The sequence below is a fragment of the Notothenia rossii genome (genome assembly GCF_949606895.1).
Source record: "Notothenia rossii genome assembly, chromosome: 9".
NCBI classification, from domain to species: Eukaryota; Metazoa; Chordata; class Actinopteri; order Perciformes; family Nototheniidae; genus Notothenia; species Notothenia rossii.
The window spans coordinates 72,604,002-72,622,832 of NC_136907.1; the positions used below are offsets into that span (position 1 = coordinate 72,604,002).

Sequence of the window (18,831 nt, forward strand, 5' to 3'; positions counted from 1 at the left end):
ATTTTTATGTGATAAATAGTATCCCATTAAGCTTCAAATTTGTATTAATTAAATGGCAAAAACATCCAAATTCAGTGTGCAGCAGTGGGAAAAGCTTTATTTACTTAACATGTTTTATTGCACTAAATGTGACCCATCGTCAATAAAGCAGTAGCAATTGAGTGCAAATAACAGAGCTGTAAAAGCATTATCTGATAAGCTGGGTTTACATGTCTGCCGTCGGTGTCTCAGCTGAACTCGGTCCCTTGCAGAGTGCATAGTTTTGGTTTAAGCTCCTTTTACATTCCACGATTTACACACAGTCTGACAACAACATGTGTGTCACCACAACTTTTTCTGTTTAATAGAACAACTCTGTAAATCGTTTTTAACCCATAAAACAAAAACAACAACTGCCAATTTGTACATTCAATTTATCATCAAAGAAAATACATTTTAATTTTTCTGTGTTTCATATCCCACATTGTTATTTTGAACAATTAAACAAACAATAATTAATGGAACTTTCACAAAATGATACCTGAAAAAACCTTTAAGGCGTTTTCTTTTTGCTACATTTGCAAGCTTTTTCCCCCATCTAATTTAGAGGCACATGTTAACATATATTTGCAACTATTACATAGATGCAGATCCCTGTATGTGATATAAATGACCCTATATATAGGATAACTAAAGTATTCCAATAATGATTTAACCTTTATATAGTGCACAATCAACTTCATTAAAGCAAAGAGTAGGCAAAACATTCCCAAACAATCTTTGGTTAGTGCTCTAGCATCGCAGTAGTTTTCTTAAATACAGCATATGACATATATCTTGAGTATTATTCCTTCCACGAGAGGAAGTAGAGTTTTCCCTGTCCGTCACCACAAACCATTTCAGTGGGTTTCTCAGGGTTCAACTCCAAGTGCAGGACCGGACCTCCACACACAAACATACCCACCTAGAAGGAGAGAGAGAGAACGGCAGCAGAAAGTTAATGTTTATTTGAAGACAGTTTAAAATAATCAACATTTTAAAAAGTCAACAATTTTACCATTTTATGCAGATTCAAGACTTTTTATTGGTATTTGGATGTTTTATTATAACTGTAGACAAAGGCCGGCTTGCTGTATTATTTTTTGATATTCTTTTATTCTCTTTAGATATTTATATAGGCAAGGCAAGTTTATTTATACAGCACCTTTCAACACAAGGCAATTCAAAGTCCGGTAACACTTTATTTTGATAGTCCATAGTTAACACTCTATAAGTCATCAGTTGACATTTAGTAGCATGTCAACAGTGCATCAGTTGACATTCAACAGCACCATTCAAACCGACAAGTAACTAAGCATTAGTTGATGATCAACAGATAAGCAACTCAAGTTTAGTTGAATATTACATTAAGCATTAGTTGATGATCAACAGATAAGCAACTTCAGAGTTTAGTTGACTATCTGTTGATCGTCAACTAATCTAGAGTTGACTATTAGTATACTTTTAGTAGGTTCTCCACTAAGCGTTTGTAGGCATGTGTTAGGACTATCCAATTAAAGTGAAAAACAGTTGAGAACAGTAGAAAGTCTATAACCTATCAACATAACACATACATGCTACTAAATGTCAACTGATGACTTATAGAGTGTTAACTATGGACTATCAAAATAAAGTGTTACCCAAAGTCCTTTACATTTAAAATCAGTCATTAAAAATAAAGATATAGTCATTCTATATCTTTAGTCATTCTTTCTAAATGTATGTTTGTTTACTTTTCTTTTACTATGCTTATTTTTATGCAGCCACACCTTTAATATTTAAACAGCAGATGTATTGTAATTGAAAACCTCCTGAGCAAACAATCAGATTCTGATTCAGTCTTCGTGCTGTAGCTTCATATTTAACACACAGATATGAGAGTGGTGTCAATCCTCTCGTCCAAATATTCTCCTCAGTGTGAACTATCTTGTTTCCATAACTGTTCTTTAACCCTCTGACGTACCTGTTTCTTGGTGTTTCTGTCCCACAGCTTCACCGTCCGGTCGTAGGAGGCTGAGATGATGCTGCAGTCAGTGAGTTTCAACACACTGATCCTGTCACTGTGGGCCTGGAGATAAAACATCCACATGAACAACAATACAAAGTGATGTCACCGCCAATAATGTCTGATGTTTGCTTTATTTTCCGGCCTGATTGTGCTTTTTCCAAACAACACATCGTCTGGTTATTGGCAATCATGCTTTTTTATTCTTGTAGTTAACTAAGATTTCAATTAGGGGTAATGTCATCCCCTGCGTTTTCCCCTTTCAATGCTGTACCATAAAATAAAGGGCAGTTTATAGTTGAAGTAGTGAGGAATCTTTGAATACAAATCTTAATCAACAATTCTGATAAGATTTTAACAATCTATTGATTAAAAATGCCAAGAGAATTGATGTTTGTAGTTTTGCAATTGTAGGGATTTGTGGCCTTTCTATGTCGTTTTTAATGGTATATTAAATACGTTTGTGGTTTTGAATTAATGTTTGATTAAACAAGACTCTGTAGTTGCCATTTCGGGCTCAAGGAATTTGTGATTGGCAATCTTTTTCACTATTTTGTGACGAGTCAATGATGATCACTGATCAAACGATGTTGCAGTCATTGTTGAAAGTAGTTGCAATAGCTCACTGAAAACTAGATGTACAAATTGACATACTGTAACTATAATTTCTTTAATCAAGCTAATGGTGTTTTTATTTGTGTGCTACAGAGTTGATGAGCTCTTACAGGTTTTCTGCTGCTCCATGAGGAACCCTCTGAAGTCTGGTTGAACCACATGTTGCCTTTTATGTCCCCACACACGACCAAATCTGAAAACATATAGAGCACATCATATGAACTGACATATTTAAAATCTTGCCAGTACGAATATAAAATAGAAAGATGCTTGATGTAAAAGTAGGAGTGAGTGTATCAGCGGCAGCGGAAACAGTATTTAAAGTAGATGTTAGTACCTTTGTCCAAAGTTCCAGCTGTGATCAGGCTGCCCTTCTTCTCCTCTTCATCAGTGAATAGATCCATGGTGCCTAAAGTTCTGTTAAAACTATACTGGGGGCCCATGGCGAACTGAAGAAAGAGAGGACATCTATCAATATTTTCTATGAATGAAACATGTGGTACTCAGAGATTGGTACTCATATATCAAAAAGTATATTTTTACTGAATCAGAAACTTCTTCATTAAATGTATCAAAAATAAAATACACAATACAGCCACAAGAAAAAGTATTTAAAAAACACAAGTAATTAAAAATAGAGAAATGTGGAAATGTTTGACTGTCTGTAACTATACCCTATAAAGAAACCAAGATTAAAAAAAAGTTAAAATAAACTTTGGGGCATTTAGTTGACTCAATATGGGTCTGAGTGTATTTACATATTTACATAATCACACATTAAATCGAACAAAGAACAGTGAGGCCACGTTGATAAAGAAATACGTTGGTGTAATTACATTTCTGAAGATCTGAGTGTGATACAAAACATAGGAGCAATGGAAAAGCAACCCCCATCCCCTTCCCCCCAATGCTAACAACAACCTAAAAAAAGCTTTGAGTGAACCCTGACTCTGCAGTCCAGGGAACACAAAGAGATTTGCTGGTTCACAGGGAGCACGTTACTGGAGCTGTCATGTGATGCAGCTGCGTTTAGCCACAAAGTGTGATCAGGCTTATTGTATTTCTCTGCAGTTAAAACCTGGGGGTGAATATCCGTGTTATTTGAGAATAAAATCAAATATTATATCATGTATTTAAGTATTTAAAATACACTCTCAATCCATCAAAGTATTTTGTAACAAATTGCACAGCAAATTTAAATAACTATCCAACCTATAAGTAATTAATACATTTCGGTTTGATCTGAATTCAAACAATTTCCTAATTTGGTATCAATAAATTGTATATAAACTAATCAGATTGAATTTAATCTAAATACTTTACTAGCTTTTTTGCCAGGTAATGTTTTTAAATTGACAATACTTTATTCTTAACAAATACATCTTAGGGTCACACAAAACATTTCCTTAGCCTTATCATAATATGTCATTCAAATATCAGTTGTGCAAAACTCACAAAGAACCCGAGTTGGATTCCTCCGTCCTCCTCGCCCACCAGCCACATGCTTTTCTCATCGTTACGGATCATCCCCAAAAACCGGACTGAGTTTTCTAAACTGTAAAAAGGGGAAAAAAACACATGAATAGCTTTAAGTCTGTTTTTATTATTTGGGGATTGAGAAAATGAAAAAAATATTGTCTAGTGTTACCTAGAGATTGTGTGTTGCCACGAATCACTCCCGGACTTCGTGACATCAAATATTGATCCAATCTCCGACGCACCGATCAGGATGGTGCAGTAGTGGAGGCGGACCACCGTGTTTTTCACTGTGTGTGTGGTGACCTTCAGCAGGCTGCAGAGAAACACAGCAGGACTGGTTAGTGCAAAGAACCAAACTCCAAACACCTTACCTGAGTTATTTGTAAGTCTCTATGGAATTCATTCATTTATTTAGGTTTCAGGTTAATTTCACTAATTTATTCACACTTTCATCTACTGTTTTTTTCCACTTCTATTCTGCTGTATCTACACAGACAACACAAAACATATATGGAAGAAATCTTTCAAAATGGCATGAAGCCAAACTAAATTAGGTTCGGTCAGTGATTTAAAAAAGAAATTCAGATCAAATAAGCATACAGGATTTAGGTTTGATGAAATGCTCTCAAAACATAAAACTACATAGGTATACAAATACCACTTTTTTATGCAAGTATAGAATATATTTGCAATATCAAGATATTTGGTAAAAAATATTGGCATATTTAATTTTCAAAACGCGTTTAACAGCTATATTTTTGTACACTTCTTTGGGGAATTTTTTAATAAACTCAGATTAAAATAAGTTTAAACATATTCCCTGTATAGTAGCTTGATAGCCGGACTGTTCTTATGTTTGTTACCTTGCAGTGCTGTGCTGTTGGTTCCACACCAGCTTCCACACGTCTACAACTGGCTTTAAGTAGCTGACAGCAAACTGTCCGTCAGGCATGAAGCAGATCGCTTTGATGGGGCTGTCTGAAGCCTGATGCACGCAAACAGACACACAGTGTGATTAACACAGGCACACAAACAAACAGGCGGTCAGCTTACATCCTTTGTTCTTGTGTATGTGTTCACCTGCTTGTGGCCGACCACGGTGTTGTGCTGCCATACTTCCAGAAAACCGGATTCATAACCAGCAAAAATCAAATCCCCTCTCTGAGAGAAGCACACAGCGGAGACTGGACCTCGCTGACAGGGAGGACTCTCTGGAGACACAGTTTGGGAGATTTCAAAATGAAGGTCAAACACACACACTCACGATATATTCATTCCTACAGAGATCTCTTCGCTCTTGTTGGCCACATTACGCTTTTGGAGGTTTTCCTGCAGTGTGTTATATAGGTTTAGTGCTCCAACATATTGGACGTGATAGGCTAAGGCGCGAGACATTTCTAAGACGACCAATCACAACAGAGCCGGGAAGCTAACCAATCAGAGCAGACTGGGCTCTGGTTTCAGACAGAGGGTGAAAAGAAGTTGCTGCAATGTTTTGAACTTTAAAGCATGGAAACATGTCACAGTATTTATAAAACATAAATATAACCATGAAAATGAGCTTGATATGTGACTTTTAACTTGGAAAACTTTGGAAGCTTTTTTTTAAAAGACACAATAAAAAGACACGCTGATCTGATTAAGTATTACCTGCTGTCCACTTCCAGCATCTCAATGAGCAGTCTTTGGAAACAGTGAGGAATTCTGGGTGACCTTCTTTGGGAACAACTCCACATATCGCACCGCTGTGACCCAGGAAGGAGCTGATGTGCTCCACCTGTAACAAAGACACAACATGTGAGAGAGGACACACAAACAGCACACAGTGTCACACAAACAACACACAGTGTCACACAAACAACACACAGTGTCACACAAATAACACACAGTCTCACACAAACAACACACAGTGTCACACAAACAACACACAGTGTCACACAAACAGCACACAGTGTCACACAAACAACACACAGTGTCACACAGACAGCACACAGTGTCACACAAACAACACACAGTGTCACACAAACAACACACAGTGTCACACAAACAACACACAGTGTCACACAGACAGCACACAGTGTCACACAAACAACACACAGTGTCACACAAACAACACACAGTGTCACACAAACAGCACACAGTGTCACACAAACAACACACAGTGTCACACAAACAACACACAGTGTCACACAAACAGCACACAGTGTCACACAAACAACACACAGTGTCACACAAACAGCACACAGTGTCACACAAACAGCACACAGTGTCACACAAACAACACACAGTGTCACACAAACAGCACACAGTGTCACACAAACAGCACACAGTGTCACACAAACAACACACAGTCTCACACAAACAACACACAGTGTCACACAAACAACACACTGTGTCACACAAACAACACACAGTGTCACACAAACAGAACACAGTATTCACTCTTTCATTATGCTCACAACAGGAAGAAAAGTCAATTTTGCTCTAAATCTAAAATAAACCCAAGAAGATGTTTGAAAAAAACTATAAGCATGAACAGGACAAACATTACATTTAATAATCTGAGAGAAATGTTTGATTTAATTTTGAAAACCCCTTTAAAACCCACTTCCCTATTCATTTTGACTGACCTGTAGTGGTTTCCATAGCTGCACTGTGCCATCATCAGACGCAGTCAAAACAGTCATTTCTTCTGGGTTGATTTCTTTGTTCTTGTCTTAAAAACAAAGCAGGTATCAAAAGAAATATCTCAAAATAAGACTAATTTTTTTGTAGATTATCATATAAAGAGGGAGAGGTAAATTAATCTATGTATGTATGTAACAGTTGTAAATATGCAGTGATGTTTAGTGTTACATATTTCTTTGTAAATCATTTTTAGTATAATCACACAAATTCTGTGTTTTGTATTGAATATCATCATCATCATCATCATCATCATCATCATCATCATCATCATCATCATCATCATCTTTATTTAAAGAGACTCTTGGTTCATTATTACAAGACATACAACACTCAAATATAAATTAAAAAAGGCAGTTATACCAATGTTTCCACAGAGGTGACTGGTATCGTACAGCGCTGAGACACGGATTTGACAGCAGCATAATGACAGAGTTATGAGAAACATTCAATCGACAGATGAATTTGTACATCAGATTTCTCAAGAGAGCATGGAACGTGTTGACTCGTGCATTACAGAACATTTCACTTGCACTGCACCAGCTTGGTTTTCTAAGCAGTATACGCAAACAGTCATTATGCAACCTGGAGCTTCCGGAGGCTCGCCTTCTTATACTTGACCCACAAGGGGGCAGTATAGAGAGGAGTGCAATAAGCTCTAAAGAGGTTCACCTTAACCTTATCTGAACACCAAGAGAATTTTCTAGCCAACATGTTGGCTTGAATATAATAATAATAATAATTCTGTGTTCTTTATTTATTAAACGTTCAATACCTGACGAGGTCTAGAATCAGTGGGCGAAACCTCCAGAATCTAGTCATGGTACTCGGGAGATTATTATTGTGGGGACTTCCCCCCCTTAATATTGTGTCCCTCACGTTTCCTCTTCCCTTTTTTGTCAATGTTCCACATGAGAGGAGAGGGGCGCCATAAGGGGGTGAAAAGTTAGGACGATTCTAACAATTGTCGAACATTTAGAAAAAAATGTTTAAGTAACCAATGTGATTATCTTTTCATGGGGCCCAAAATCATCCCTGGCGGCACCCCCCCCCCCCCCCCTGACTGTGATATAACGACTGATTTGTTGTATATTGTCAGATTGTCAGTAAATAAACGGAGATCGCCTCGACTATATGCTGGCTCGGGTCTCATCCATTAACAACATCAACACAACGCAGACACCGCTTATCGACACCGGTTACATGCACTCATTTCCCAGCAGCCTCACCTGTATTTGGTAGGAGGGAGCAGTGGTGAATGTGTTGCTTGTGTGCAGCAATGTGGCAGATCTCTGTGCTTGTTTCCCAGTTCCACACATGTAGTGCTCCCTCTGAACAGCCAGCCATCACATACCGGCCCTGCACACAGGAACGACATGTCAACACAACCATCCATACTTTTAAATTCTTAAAGGTTTTTAAAGGGGAGAAGGACACAACACATCCTGTACTTTCTCTGAAATGTATAACGACTCACCAGACAGCAGAGAGATGTGAGAGGATTCTTCCAGGAGATTTCTCTGAGACATTGGCCCGCCTGCAGATCCCATAAACAAAGCCTCCCGTCGTTTGAAGTGCTTATCTGAAAGAATATACTGGACTTTATGGACAGACCAAGCACTACTCAATAGATACGACAGATGACTGGCTTCCAATTTGGTTCAGAATTGATTTTAAACTCCTTTTATTTGTTTTTAAAGCACTAAATGGGCATGGCTCCGGCCTATAGCTGAACTCCTCCATCGCTACACCCCGGCCAGAGCCTTCGCAGCAGCTGGCCCTAGGCTCTGGAACACTCTGCCCCTCCATGTGAGGTCGACCAAGACCCTAGGTTTTTTTTAAATCTACTCTTAAAACTCACTTCTTCTCTCTGGCCTTTTAGTCAGAGCGGAGCACGACTCCTGACTTTTCCCTGTGTTTTTTATATATCTGTTGTAAGTTATTGTCTTTTTATGTGATTGTAGTATTTATTACTTTACACTTTGGCCCGACCAAAAATCGCTTTTAAATATGCTTTATAAATAAACTTTGATTTTGATTTGATGACATCAAGTCTTCTACAAGAACGGACAACTGAGAATATATTGAAGGTACTTTATTAATTATGTTGAGGATTTAGATCTGTTTTAAATTCACCTGATCAAGTTAATCACTTATTTCAGTTTGAACTGCAGTTTCCTATAATTTAAATGTATTGCATCAATGTACCTAATTGTGTGTACTTTTTTGTGTATACTGTAGAAACCAGACTCTCAGGTAACAGCTGTAGTTCTGGGGGTAGACGTGTAACTCAGGTTGGTTAAAGGGAGACTCACCACGCAGTCTGGAGTCCAAACGCAGCCGGTGATCCAGTCTTTGTGAGAGTGAGGGAGCGACTTAGAGAGGACAGCGGGAGACGAGCTCACGTCCCACACCATCAGAGCCTGAAACAAACAGTACTGAGTTATACCTGTTACCCCGACGCGTGTCTCTGTTACTCTGTCAAATGCATTTCTATATTTTAGGACAAAATCCTACATTTGACCAAATATGTCCTGACATTTATTTGTAAATCTAATCAACTTTCTTTAATGAACGAATTAAGATTTTTCGATAATATGGGATCTGCCTCTTTTCGGTAGAGCTAACTTGACTGCTGTAAAACGTCAACAAATACAGATTGAAGGAAATATTTTGTATATAAAGTACATTTTTAGAAATGTTTATCTTTTTTCAACAAATATAATTAAGACAAAATACAATAAATAATAAAAATAATAATGTTAGAAACTGCAAATGTGTAGAAATACTATATTAATATCAGATGGGAAGTTATGGAAGAAATAAAAAGATGCTGCTCAGCAAACAAATGAATGAATTTTGATCTTTTGGTACCGGCCTAGTTACAACACTTAAACACAAACGTAGTATTTTACCTGATCTTTTCCACCGGAGAGTAGCTGTCCACCATCAGGGCTGAACGCCAGACAGGTGACCCCCCCAATGTGGCCCCTCAGGACCTCATAAGGCTCAAAGTCAGACCAGTCAAAGGTCAGATTGCTCAACTTCCACAGAGCAATGGGAAAGCTTTCTAATTTTAGAAGGAAAGCAGAGCGGTAAATGACACACATCAGTTAAAAATATAATACAAAATAAAATAAATGTTAATAAATACATATCTACAGTAGAAAATATATATATAAATAGAGTATCCATCTATAGAAAGCATTATAACATAAATAATTAGTCAGTCAACTTTATTGTCAATCTTTTTCAGTTTGTGTGTACAGACACACAAAATGGAAATAACGTTTCCCACAATAACAAATATATATAAAAATATGTATATCGTATATATACACAATCAAAGACACATTTATAAATATGCACACATTAAGATAAAAGCACAACAATCAATATATGCAAAATAACAGAGTAACAGTCATTTTAATATACTGTACCTGAAGATGTAGAAAACTTAAACTTTTTTTTAATAACATTTAAGGGACACTTCTGTATAACACTATGTCATGTGTTGAAATACCTGAAGCTGTAGCCAGGCTAGTGGAGTTCTGTGTGAATGCCAGGATGCCGCCAGTTACACCAAACATTGACACCATTTCCAGGCCTTCCAGCAGCCCCTCCTCTGTCAGCTTTCTCTTCCAGACCCTCACACGTTTGTCACTTCCTCCCGACAGCAGCAGCTCAGGTTGGGTCTGCTCAGAGTCCAGAACGACCCACAGCAGGCACAGCACCGACACATCCAGGGACCCCGAGTCCCAGATCCTCTCTCCTAACATTCAGATAGAAACAGGAATGGTTTGTTTGTCGACCAGTTCAGCAAGTAAGCAAGTAAGTAAGTAATCAAGTAAGTAAGTAAGCAAGTAAGTAAGTAAGCAAGTAAGTAACTAATCAAGTAATCAAGTAAGTAAGCAAGTAAGTAAGTAATCAAGTAAGTAAGTTAGTAAGTAAGTTAGGAAGTTAGTAAGTAAGTAAGTAAGAACGTTAGTAAGTAAGAAAGCAAGTAAGTAAGTAAGTAAGTAAGAAAGCAAGTAAGTAAGTAAGTACATCGGTAAGTTAGTAAGTAAGTAAGTATGTTAGTAAGTAAGTAAGTAAGTAAATTAGTAAATAATTTAGGAAGTTAGTAAGTAAGTTAGTAAGTATGCTAGCAAGTAAGTAAGTCAGTTAGTAAGTAAGTTAGTAAGTTAGTAAGTAAGTTAGTAAGTAAGTTAGTAAGTAAGTAAGCAAGTAAGTAAGTAAGTACATCGGTAAGTAAATAAGTAAGTATGTTAGTAAGTAAGTTAGTAAGTAAGTTAGGAAGTAAGTAAGAACGTTAGTAAGTAAGTAAGTTAGTAAGTAAGTAAGTAAGTAAGTAAATTAGTAAGTAAGTTAGGAAGTTAGTAAGTAAGTTAGTAAGTATGTTAGTAAGTAAGTTAGGAAGTTAGTAAGTAAGTTAGTAAGTAAGTAAGCAAGTAAGTAAGTAAGTACATCGGTAAGGAAATAAGTAAGTATGTTAGTAAGTTAGTAAGTAAGAACGTTAGTAAGTAAGAAAGCAAGTAAGTCAGTAAGTACATCGGTAAGTAAGTAAGTTAGTAAGTAAGTAAGTAAGTGTTATGATCTGTCTTTTTTTCCCGTTTTATCGATTAGTCTTGTGTGCATTTAAGTTCTGTTTTTTCTTTCAGTCTGTGTTAGAGTCTTGATGCTGTTGGACAGTTGTTGTTGTTGTTGTTGTTGTTGTTGTTGTGAGAGAGTTTATGGTTTTGCTTTGTTTGCCTGGCCCAGTTCCACCAATAAAGGATTTTGATTTCAAGAAACGGTATTCTGTATTTGGGTCCTATGTACTCTGCCCTCCAGCCGTGACAGTAAGTAATTAAATAAATAAGTAAGTCATATATATAGAGACAAACTGGTTTAATAGGTCGGATTGGTGTTTACAGTGATTCAATCTAGAAAATACTATAATTCAGAATTTATTTTCCTTCCTTGCACATTTACACACCTGACTCAAGACTGAAGAGTTTGATGCCGTCTCCGTGGTAACCCACAGCAGCAAAGTCTCCGTTAACAGCCACACAGAGAGCAGCCGGCTGAGAGGACGCAGACTTCATCTTCTTCAGAGGAGGCTCCTGCTCACACTGAAACACGATTGGGAGGGGAAATAAAGCGTATGTCAAAAAAACATAACCTTTTCTCTTTTTATTTTTTATTGGCAGCAATATTTTTTTTATCATGGCCAATCACATGAAGTGGCACGCAAGACAAATAGGGGAGCTTACTTTATCACTTTTTAATGCAGCGACCGAACGCCCGAGTCCTCCTGACCAGAGCTGCAGCTGTTTCACAGAAGAACAAGAAGACACAGAGGCTATTATTATTTAAATATAGTGACAGTGTGCTCCATATCCTAAAAAAAGGGACTTTATTATTATTATTATTATATGTGAGTTTTCAAATTCAGAAAAACAGCATGCCAACATTAAACAAACCTTTTACCCCCCATGATGTCCTAGGCATGTTTGTGAATTCTTATTTAGGACTAATGTATTGACAACAAAGCTGATGTGTGTCTTGATCTGAGTTTAAGGAGAAAACACGTTTCACTCTTCCAATGCTTTAGCAATGGCAGTTTCTTATAAGCAAAACATTCTCATTGTATCGTAGCTTATTTTGCTTAAAGGTCCCCTATTATACTGTTTTTCATCAATATATTACAGGTCTCAGATATATACAAACATGTCTCTGAAGTGTTTGGCTCCAAACACCAAACAAATCATGGCAGCATTACCCATAATCCCCTCTGTTTCAGCCCTGTTTCAAAAGTGCTGATTCTCTGTCTGTTACTTTAGATGAAAATAAGGAGCCCCTCCCCACGCCCCTCTGAGAGATATTTGGTTAGAAAGAACACAACGGTGCTCTAGGAGGAGATTCAGGTGATAAGGTGGAGGGGGGTTACCTTGGTTGCTGATTGGCTAATGGTTACACAAGCCAAAAAAATCGTTATGACATCACAAAGTGGCCAAAATCTGATCAGCTCATTTTCAGACGGGTTTTTATAGAAATGGATCAGGACAAAAAGAGAGAGAGTCTTTGTTTCTGAAACTTTCAGAGTCTCTTTCCACAGAGGGGACACATGTTGATGTAGAAGAGACATGAACAAGTGGATTCTGCATAATAGGTGACCTTTAAATATAAAGAGTTTATTATTCCAGTCTTTAGGAAGGCAGCCTCACCATGTGATCGGAGCCGGCGCTTAGCAGCTTGCTCCCTTCATCCAGGAAGGTGAGGGCCTCCGCGGCCCCACTGTGAGCCTGGAAACACCCCACACAGGTGGAGGTGGGCACGGACCACACCCGCACCTCTCCAGAGATGGAGCCGGAGCAGAGCATGGAGGAGGAGGGGGAGAAGGAGAGGCTGCGCACTGAGCTCTGGTGACCGCACAGGGACTGAGGGAATACAAAGAAGAGAAATGATCTCAATCACAATATTTCATTTTTTAAGGGGAAATTAGATTTTGTAACAGTTGCTCCATTATAACATGAAATGTACTTGTCTTCAGCCCCAACAGACTACCTGGAGTAGTGAGCATGAAGAATGTACGCTAGAGGGGGTAGGACCAGAAACGGTTTGAAGATTCTTCTTGCCCCTTTTGAACATGACAGAAACTATTTGAGAATTTATTTGTGTATACCTTGAACGTTTTTCTTATTTTGCTTCTCTTTGTAATGATTATAATTATTATTATTGTTTGTTTTGTTTCTAACATGTTCAATAAATTGACTAATACAAATATCTTGATAACTCACTGTGAGAGTTTCATTCTGGAGCCAGTTCCACATTATCACGTTCCCATCCCAGCAACCAGCAGCCAGCAGGTGACCTTCAGGGTCAAAGGTCACACAGTTCAGAGGGCTGGAGCTGGGCAGGGCCGCCACCTCTTTACCTTTAGTAGAGGACCACACCTGCAAAATCAGAAAAACATCACTTACTACACATTAATGCACACAATGTACAACAATATCTGTTTTCACTTTTTTTTATTACTGCCATTTTTTCCATATTTTATTCCTTTTTATTCCATTGCAATGTAAATACTGTTATATTTGATATTATTTTAAATATTTTTCTAGTTCGCTACCTGTGTTTTTAATTCTTGTTTTTACTTTTATGTATGCACCACGGCACCAAGTCAAATTCCTCGCACGTGTAAACCTACCTGGTAATAAACCTGTTTCACATATTTAAGGATAGATAACATTCAACGTTCTTTTTGTGAAAGGTACAATGTAATAAAAGTTGACAGTTGAATGTGCGTTACATTTTAAATTCCATTATAGATATTCAAATCCCTATTAGCTGCAGGAAATGGGTTTTCTAGGAATGCAGAATTAATGACACGTGTTAAACGGATGTTCTTGAGACTCACTTTCAGCATGAAGTCCAGAGACACAGTGGCCAGGTGCTTCCTGTCTGCAGTGAGGTCACTAGCTGTTATCACATTAGTGTGGCCCTCAATGAGAGCAGTCCTGCAGGAAGAAGAAACAGTTTATTCAAGAATCACTAGCCTGTTCCAAAAAACTGTCCGAAGAAAAACCCTGGATTAGCTGTGGGAGAAATAATCAATATATTGTGCCGGAACTTTAAGGGACATCATTTACTGTAGCAGTGTTTTCCCCCGGACCGGATGTGGGCAACACCTTGGAGTTCCGGATTCAGATTGTTATTTGTTTTTAGCCAGTAGCATGTAGCTAATAGTATATAGTGTATGTGAATATAAAGAGAATAAGGCGTGGAGTTACATACTAAACACGACGCCTCCAACTCTCACTCATTGACGCTGCATTACGACTATTATTACGTGTTTAAAGACCAACAAACATCAGAAGAATTGTATAATAAAATATCATAAGAGTTGGCCATGGTTACGTCATCAGAGGACTACAGAAGAAAACCCGCCCCCGTCAGCCAATGGAAGGAGACTAAATACGAGGGGGAACATATACATACGAGAAGCTTCCTGGTCTACTTTTGACCAACTCTTGGTCTTCAAACAAAGAAACGGGACAGTTGTCATTTGTAAAAAAAAAATGCAATCTCTCCTCTCACCTGCAGCCATTCCCGATGTCCCAAATCTCTATTCGTCCATCAAAGGAGGTTGTGGCAAGACGTCCGTCCAATAAAAAGACACAGCTGGAGATGCCGTCACAGCTGCTCACCAGCGATTTCACTTCCTGTTCAAAGCCAGGAGAGAGAGTTCACATTAGATGTTAAAGTAAGATGCATGAAAACTGAACAGTATTTTTTGTGTCAGACATTCAAACAAGATTTCTCCTGGAGTGTCTATTTTCTGTTTTACATATTAGCATGTGCGTAAAACTAACAAGAAACAAGGAGAGTCTCACTCTGACTACAGTTTGTCAGGATAAAAGGGAAGAACAGGTCGTGTTTAGGAGACCTGATACTAACCTTCTGCCTTTACACATGGTACCTATAGTACATGCAGTCAGATTTTCTGATTTCCTGTGTGCATTTAAATATACTGAATGTTAACTGAAAATGAATAATTTCTTTCAGGATTTCTACTCATTTGCCAATACGAAACAATAAATACGAATCATCCAGTCAAAAATGGGCCTCGTGATAATGCATTGATACATTAAAGGGAGGCGAAAACACAACCTTTCAACTGGAAAATGGGTCTGTACCTGTCCGGTCTGAGTGTTGATGAAATGCAGCGTTCCCTTTCCAGTGCCAACCACCATCAGCTCTGCGTCCGGGCTCACCACCACACAGGTGGGTTCAGAGGAGAAGGTCGACACCAGCTCACTGCGAAGAAACACAGCAGACCATCAACACATTAATACACATACATATTGAATCAAATACAAGGTCAAAAAGACAAAAAATAGAAGATAGATAAAAACAAATAAAACCGGTCGAATTAAACAGATTTACGAAAAACCGCACCGGCATATATTGAATTAAGGGAACTATCCCAAAGCACTTTTTTCTAACCACTTTGCACACTGGACTTTAACACCCCACACACACTCAGACACTCAAATCCAGCACCAGACACTTTTTACGCTGCTATGGACAATCTTGCACTAATGTACATTCTCAAAGATATTGAAGTGACTGGTATTTTGTGTATATTGATTGTTGGGCTTTTATCTTAATGTGTGCATATGTATAAATGTGTCTGTTGATTGTGTATATATAGGATATACATATTTTATACATATTTGTATACATATTGTATTTTTGTATTCAGGATTACGGTATTTCGATCTCTCTGTCTGTAAACACAAACTGAAAGATTGACAATAAAGTTGACTTTGAAAAAACAAAAAAACAAAACAACCTGCTTACCTGGTCTCTTGATGAATCTTACGGTCGTTGTTTTGCCACTCAACTACCCGCGCTCCTCCTTTTCCCATCAGGCCTTGTGCCCAGGTGTGAGCGGAGCTATTTGAAGGCTCGTTGAGGGCCTGCTGAACGAACAGAGCCGGCCAGGAGGAGAGGAGGCGGCCGTGACGCTGCAGGAAACTCCGGCAGTCCTGCAGACGACCCTCATAGTGTACTGAGAGCACAAAGAGAAACGTGTAAGAAGAACTCATAAATAACACCTGGCAGGAATTTAAAGGCTCCCTATCATACTGTTTTTCATCAATATATTATAGGCCTCAGATATATACAAACATGTCTCTGAAGTGTTTGACTCCAAACACCAAACAGATCATTGCAGCATTACCCATAATCCCCTCTGTTTCAGCCCTGTTGCCAAAGTGCTACAAGTTACAAAGAACTCAATGGTGCTCAAGGAGGAGATTCAGGTGATAAGGTTGGGGGGGGGGGGGGGGGTTATCTTGGTTGCTGATTGGCTAATGGTTACACAAGCCAAAAAATCGTTATGACATCATAAAGTGGCCAAAATCTGATCAGCTCATTTTCGGACAGGTTTTTATATAAATGGATCAGGACAAAAAGAGAGAGAATCTTTGTTCCTGAAACGTTCAGAGTCTCTTTCCACAGAGGGGACACATGTTGATGAAGAAGAGACATGAAGAAGAGGATTTTGCATAATAGGTGACCTTTAAGATTAATGTATTTGCCAGCACTTACATGAGGGTGCAGACTTGTTCTTGTCATCTGCAGGAAAGGAAATATTTCACAGGATGCAGACATTAGGATTTTTTGTAAAGCTGTCTTTTAAAAAGGCGAGGTTTGCTGAGTAAACCTGCCCATGCAACTATTTCAGATACATTTCACACAATTGAAGGACAACCACCAGACTCAGCGACAGTTGTATCCAACAGGCCATAAGACTGCTCAACACCTGAGCTCTGTAAAGCGCCCCGATAAACATTCCTGTTGTCATCTTGCAATATGCTAATTTATATAAATAGTTATCACCGCAATAAACCGTATTTAATTCAGTCTTAATTTACATTATTTCATTTCATATTCTGCTCTTGTACATATCCCAAATTCTATTGACATGTAGACTTTTTGCACTACTTTTTATTTTGTATTTTTGTATTTTATTATATATATTGCATTGTTGGAGGAGCTCAGGTCAGAAGAATTTCATTGCCATTTCTACACTGTAGCTTTGTGCATATGGCATATATAACACCTTTGAATCGTGAAAAAAACAAACATTAATCATCCGTGAAGCATGCTCACCGTACAAGCTGTAGGTCTCCAGGAGGTGGTGCATGAGGCCGTGGCGCACGTTAGCGTACAGGAAGTAGTAGTTGGAGAGCAGGGAATGAAGAGCCTCCAGCTGGTCACTTTGAATCTGACCAAAGCCAAATAAAAGCCAGTTCAAACCAACAGTAAATATGAGGAGGACTTATGACCAGGAGTTATAAAGTAGCTCTGTATAAGCTAGCCCTAAGTAAAATTCAAATACAACATTAGTTTTTATTTAATTTGGAAGAATTCAAATTGATGTAACATGTTAAAATGTTGAACGTAGAGTGTTGACACCTCTCTAACTCAGCAAAAAGAACAAAAAAAGAGTTACAGTGTGCAGGATTTCTGATAAAATCTCAATTGAAACACTTTTAAAAATATGACTGATGAGAGTTCATAGTGAAGACATATAGAGTGCTTGTATTTTGTTATTTCAGAAGACCTATTTATTTCTCATGCTTTATTTAACTTGTGTTATGAGTGGTTTACCAGGCTGGCAGGCAGGTGCAGGACAGAGTCGGCCTCACAGTGCAGGAAGGAGTCTGAGCCCTGAGAGTCGGCTAGGGCCCACAGATGAGCTGCATACAGACACAGAGATACAAGACTGAATACAAGACACAGCCTTTAATAAGTATACTGTATTAAGGCAAGGCAAGTTTATGTATACAGCACTTTTCACAGGCAATTCAAAGTGCTTTACAAAAATGTAAGACATTAAAGGTGGGGTAGGTAATTTTGGAGAAACCAGCTTGAGTGCGCTAGAATTTGAAAATACACAGCCGGAACAAATCTGCCACTTCCTTACAGAGCCCCTCCTCCAACACACACGAACGCGCACATGACCAATGAGGGCACGAGATAAGTTTGTGCACAGATGGAAGGCTGACAGGCAGGTAGGCCATCCAGTTATTTTAGCCGGGCCGGCTCAGATGATTGGTCGTGCTTTTTACAGTACCACGGCTTCCACAGATGATATTTTTTTATGGATTTTTTGTCAAAACACTTCAGATATTCATTGCTATCGGGATGTTAAGAGCATTCCATGGAATATAACAAAAAGTGTTTCTCGAGCCGGTTTTCTCAAACTTACCTACCCCACCTTTAAGAGCATAAAACACATTAGAAAGATACATGAATAAAAGTTACAGTGCAGTGTAAGATGTGAATAGTTCAATTAAAAGCAGGGAAAGTCTTCAGCCTGGATTTAAAAGTAGTTAGACATGTTTCTGGTAGTTTCTTCCAGATATTTGGAAATATCCCTAACCAAATTCTCTCATTCCTCTACCCCTAGTCTTCCCATAAAATTATAGTTCTTTTGACACTTTTCTAACCTTTTTCTATTCCTTTCATCC

At 38.3% G+C, this 18,831-nt stretch overlaps 1 protein-coding gene across 1 annotated transcript in view; it reads right to left on the reverse strand.

Annotated features, from left to right (window-relative positions):
* Nucleotides 1–70: 70 nt before the first annotated feature.
* Nucleotides 71–18,831, reverse strand: part of tep1 (telomerase-associated protein 1) — a 38,322-nt gene continuing 19,561 nt past the window's right edge. Inside the window, exons 31-56 of the mRNA XM_079651360.1 lie at nucleotides 17,969–18,057; nucleotides 17,468–17,582; nucleotides 16,904–16,930; nucleotides 16,151–16,361; nucleotides 15,484–15,604; nucleotides 14,885–15,009; nucleotides 14,205–14,304; nucleotides 13,585–13,740; nucleotides 13,012–13,224; nucleotides 12,058–12,114; nucleotides 11,781–11,916; nucleotides 10,326–10,574; nucleotides 9,718–9,872; nucleotides 9,118–9,225; nucleotides 8,280–8,384; nucleotides 8,032–8,161; nucleotides 6,748–6,833; nucleotides 5,768–5,894; nucleotides 5,198–5,328; nucleotides 4,981–5,102; nucleotides 4,287–4,430; nucleotides 4,094–4,193; nucleotides 2,976–3,087; nucleotides 2,749–2,831; nucleotides 1,982–2,086; nucleotides 71–943 (exon numbers count right to left, since the gene is read on the reverse strand). Of these exons, the coding sequence (XP_079507486.1) occupies nucleotides 824–943; nucleotides 1,982–2,086; nucleotides 2,749–2,831; nucleotides 2,976–3,087; nucleotides 4,094–4,193; nucleotides 4,287–4,430; nucleotides 4,981–5,102; nucleotides 5,198–5,328; nucleotides 5,768–5,894; nucleotides 6,748–6,833; nucleotides 8,032–8,161; nucleotides 8,280–8,384; nucleotides 9,118–9,225; nucleotides 9,718–9,872; nucleotides 10,326–10,574; nucleotides 11,781–11,916; nucleotides 12,058–12,114; nucleotides 13,012–13,224; nucleotides 13,585–13,740; nucleotides 14,205–14,304; nucleotides 14,885–15,009; nucleotides 15,484–15,604; nucleotides 16,151–16,361; nucleotides 16,904–16,930; nucleotides 17,468–17,582; nucleotides 17,969–18,057 (3,227 nt within the window). The 3' untranslated portion in view covers nucleotides 71–823. The remainder of the gene's footprint in view (nucleotides 944–1,981; nucleotides 2,087–2,748; nucleotides 2,832–2,975; nucleotides 3,088–4,093; nucleotides 4,194–4,286; nucleotides 4,431–4,980; nucleotides 5,103–5,197; nucleotides 5,329–5,767; nucleotides 5,895–6,747; nucleotides 6,834–8,031; nucleotides 8,162–8,279; nucleotides 8,385–9,117; nucleotides 9,226–9,717; nucleotides 9,873–10,325; nucleotides 10,575–11,780; nucleotides 11,917–12,057; nucleotides 12,115–13,011; nucleotides 13,225–13,584; nucleotides 13,741–14,204; nucleotides 14,305–14,884; nucleotides 15,010–15,483; nucleotides 15,605–16,150; nucleotides 16,362–16,903; nucleotides 16,931–17,467; nucleotides 17,583–17,968; nucleotides 18,058–18,831) is intronic.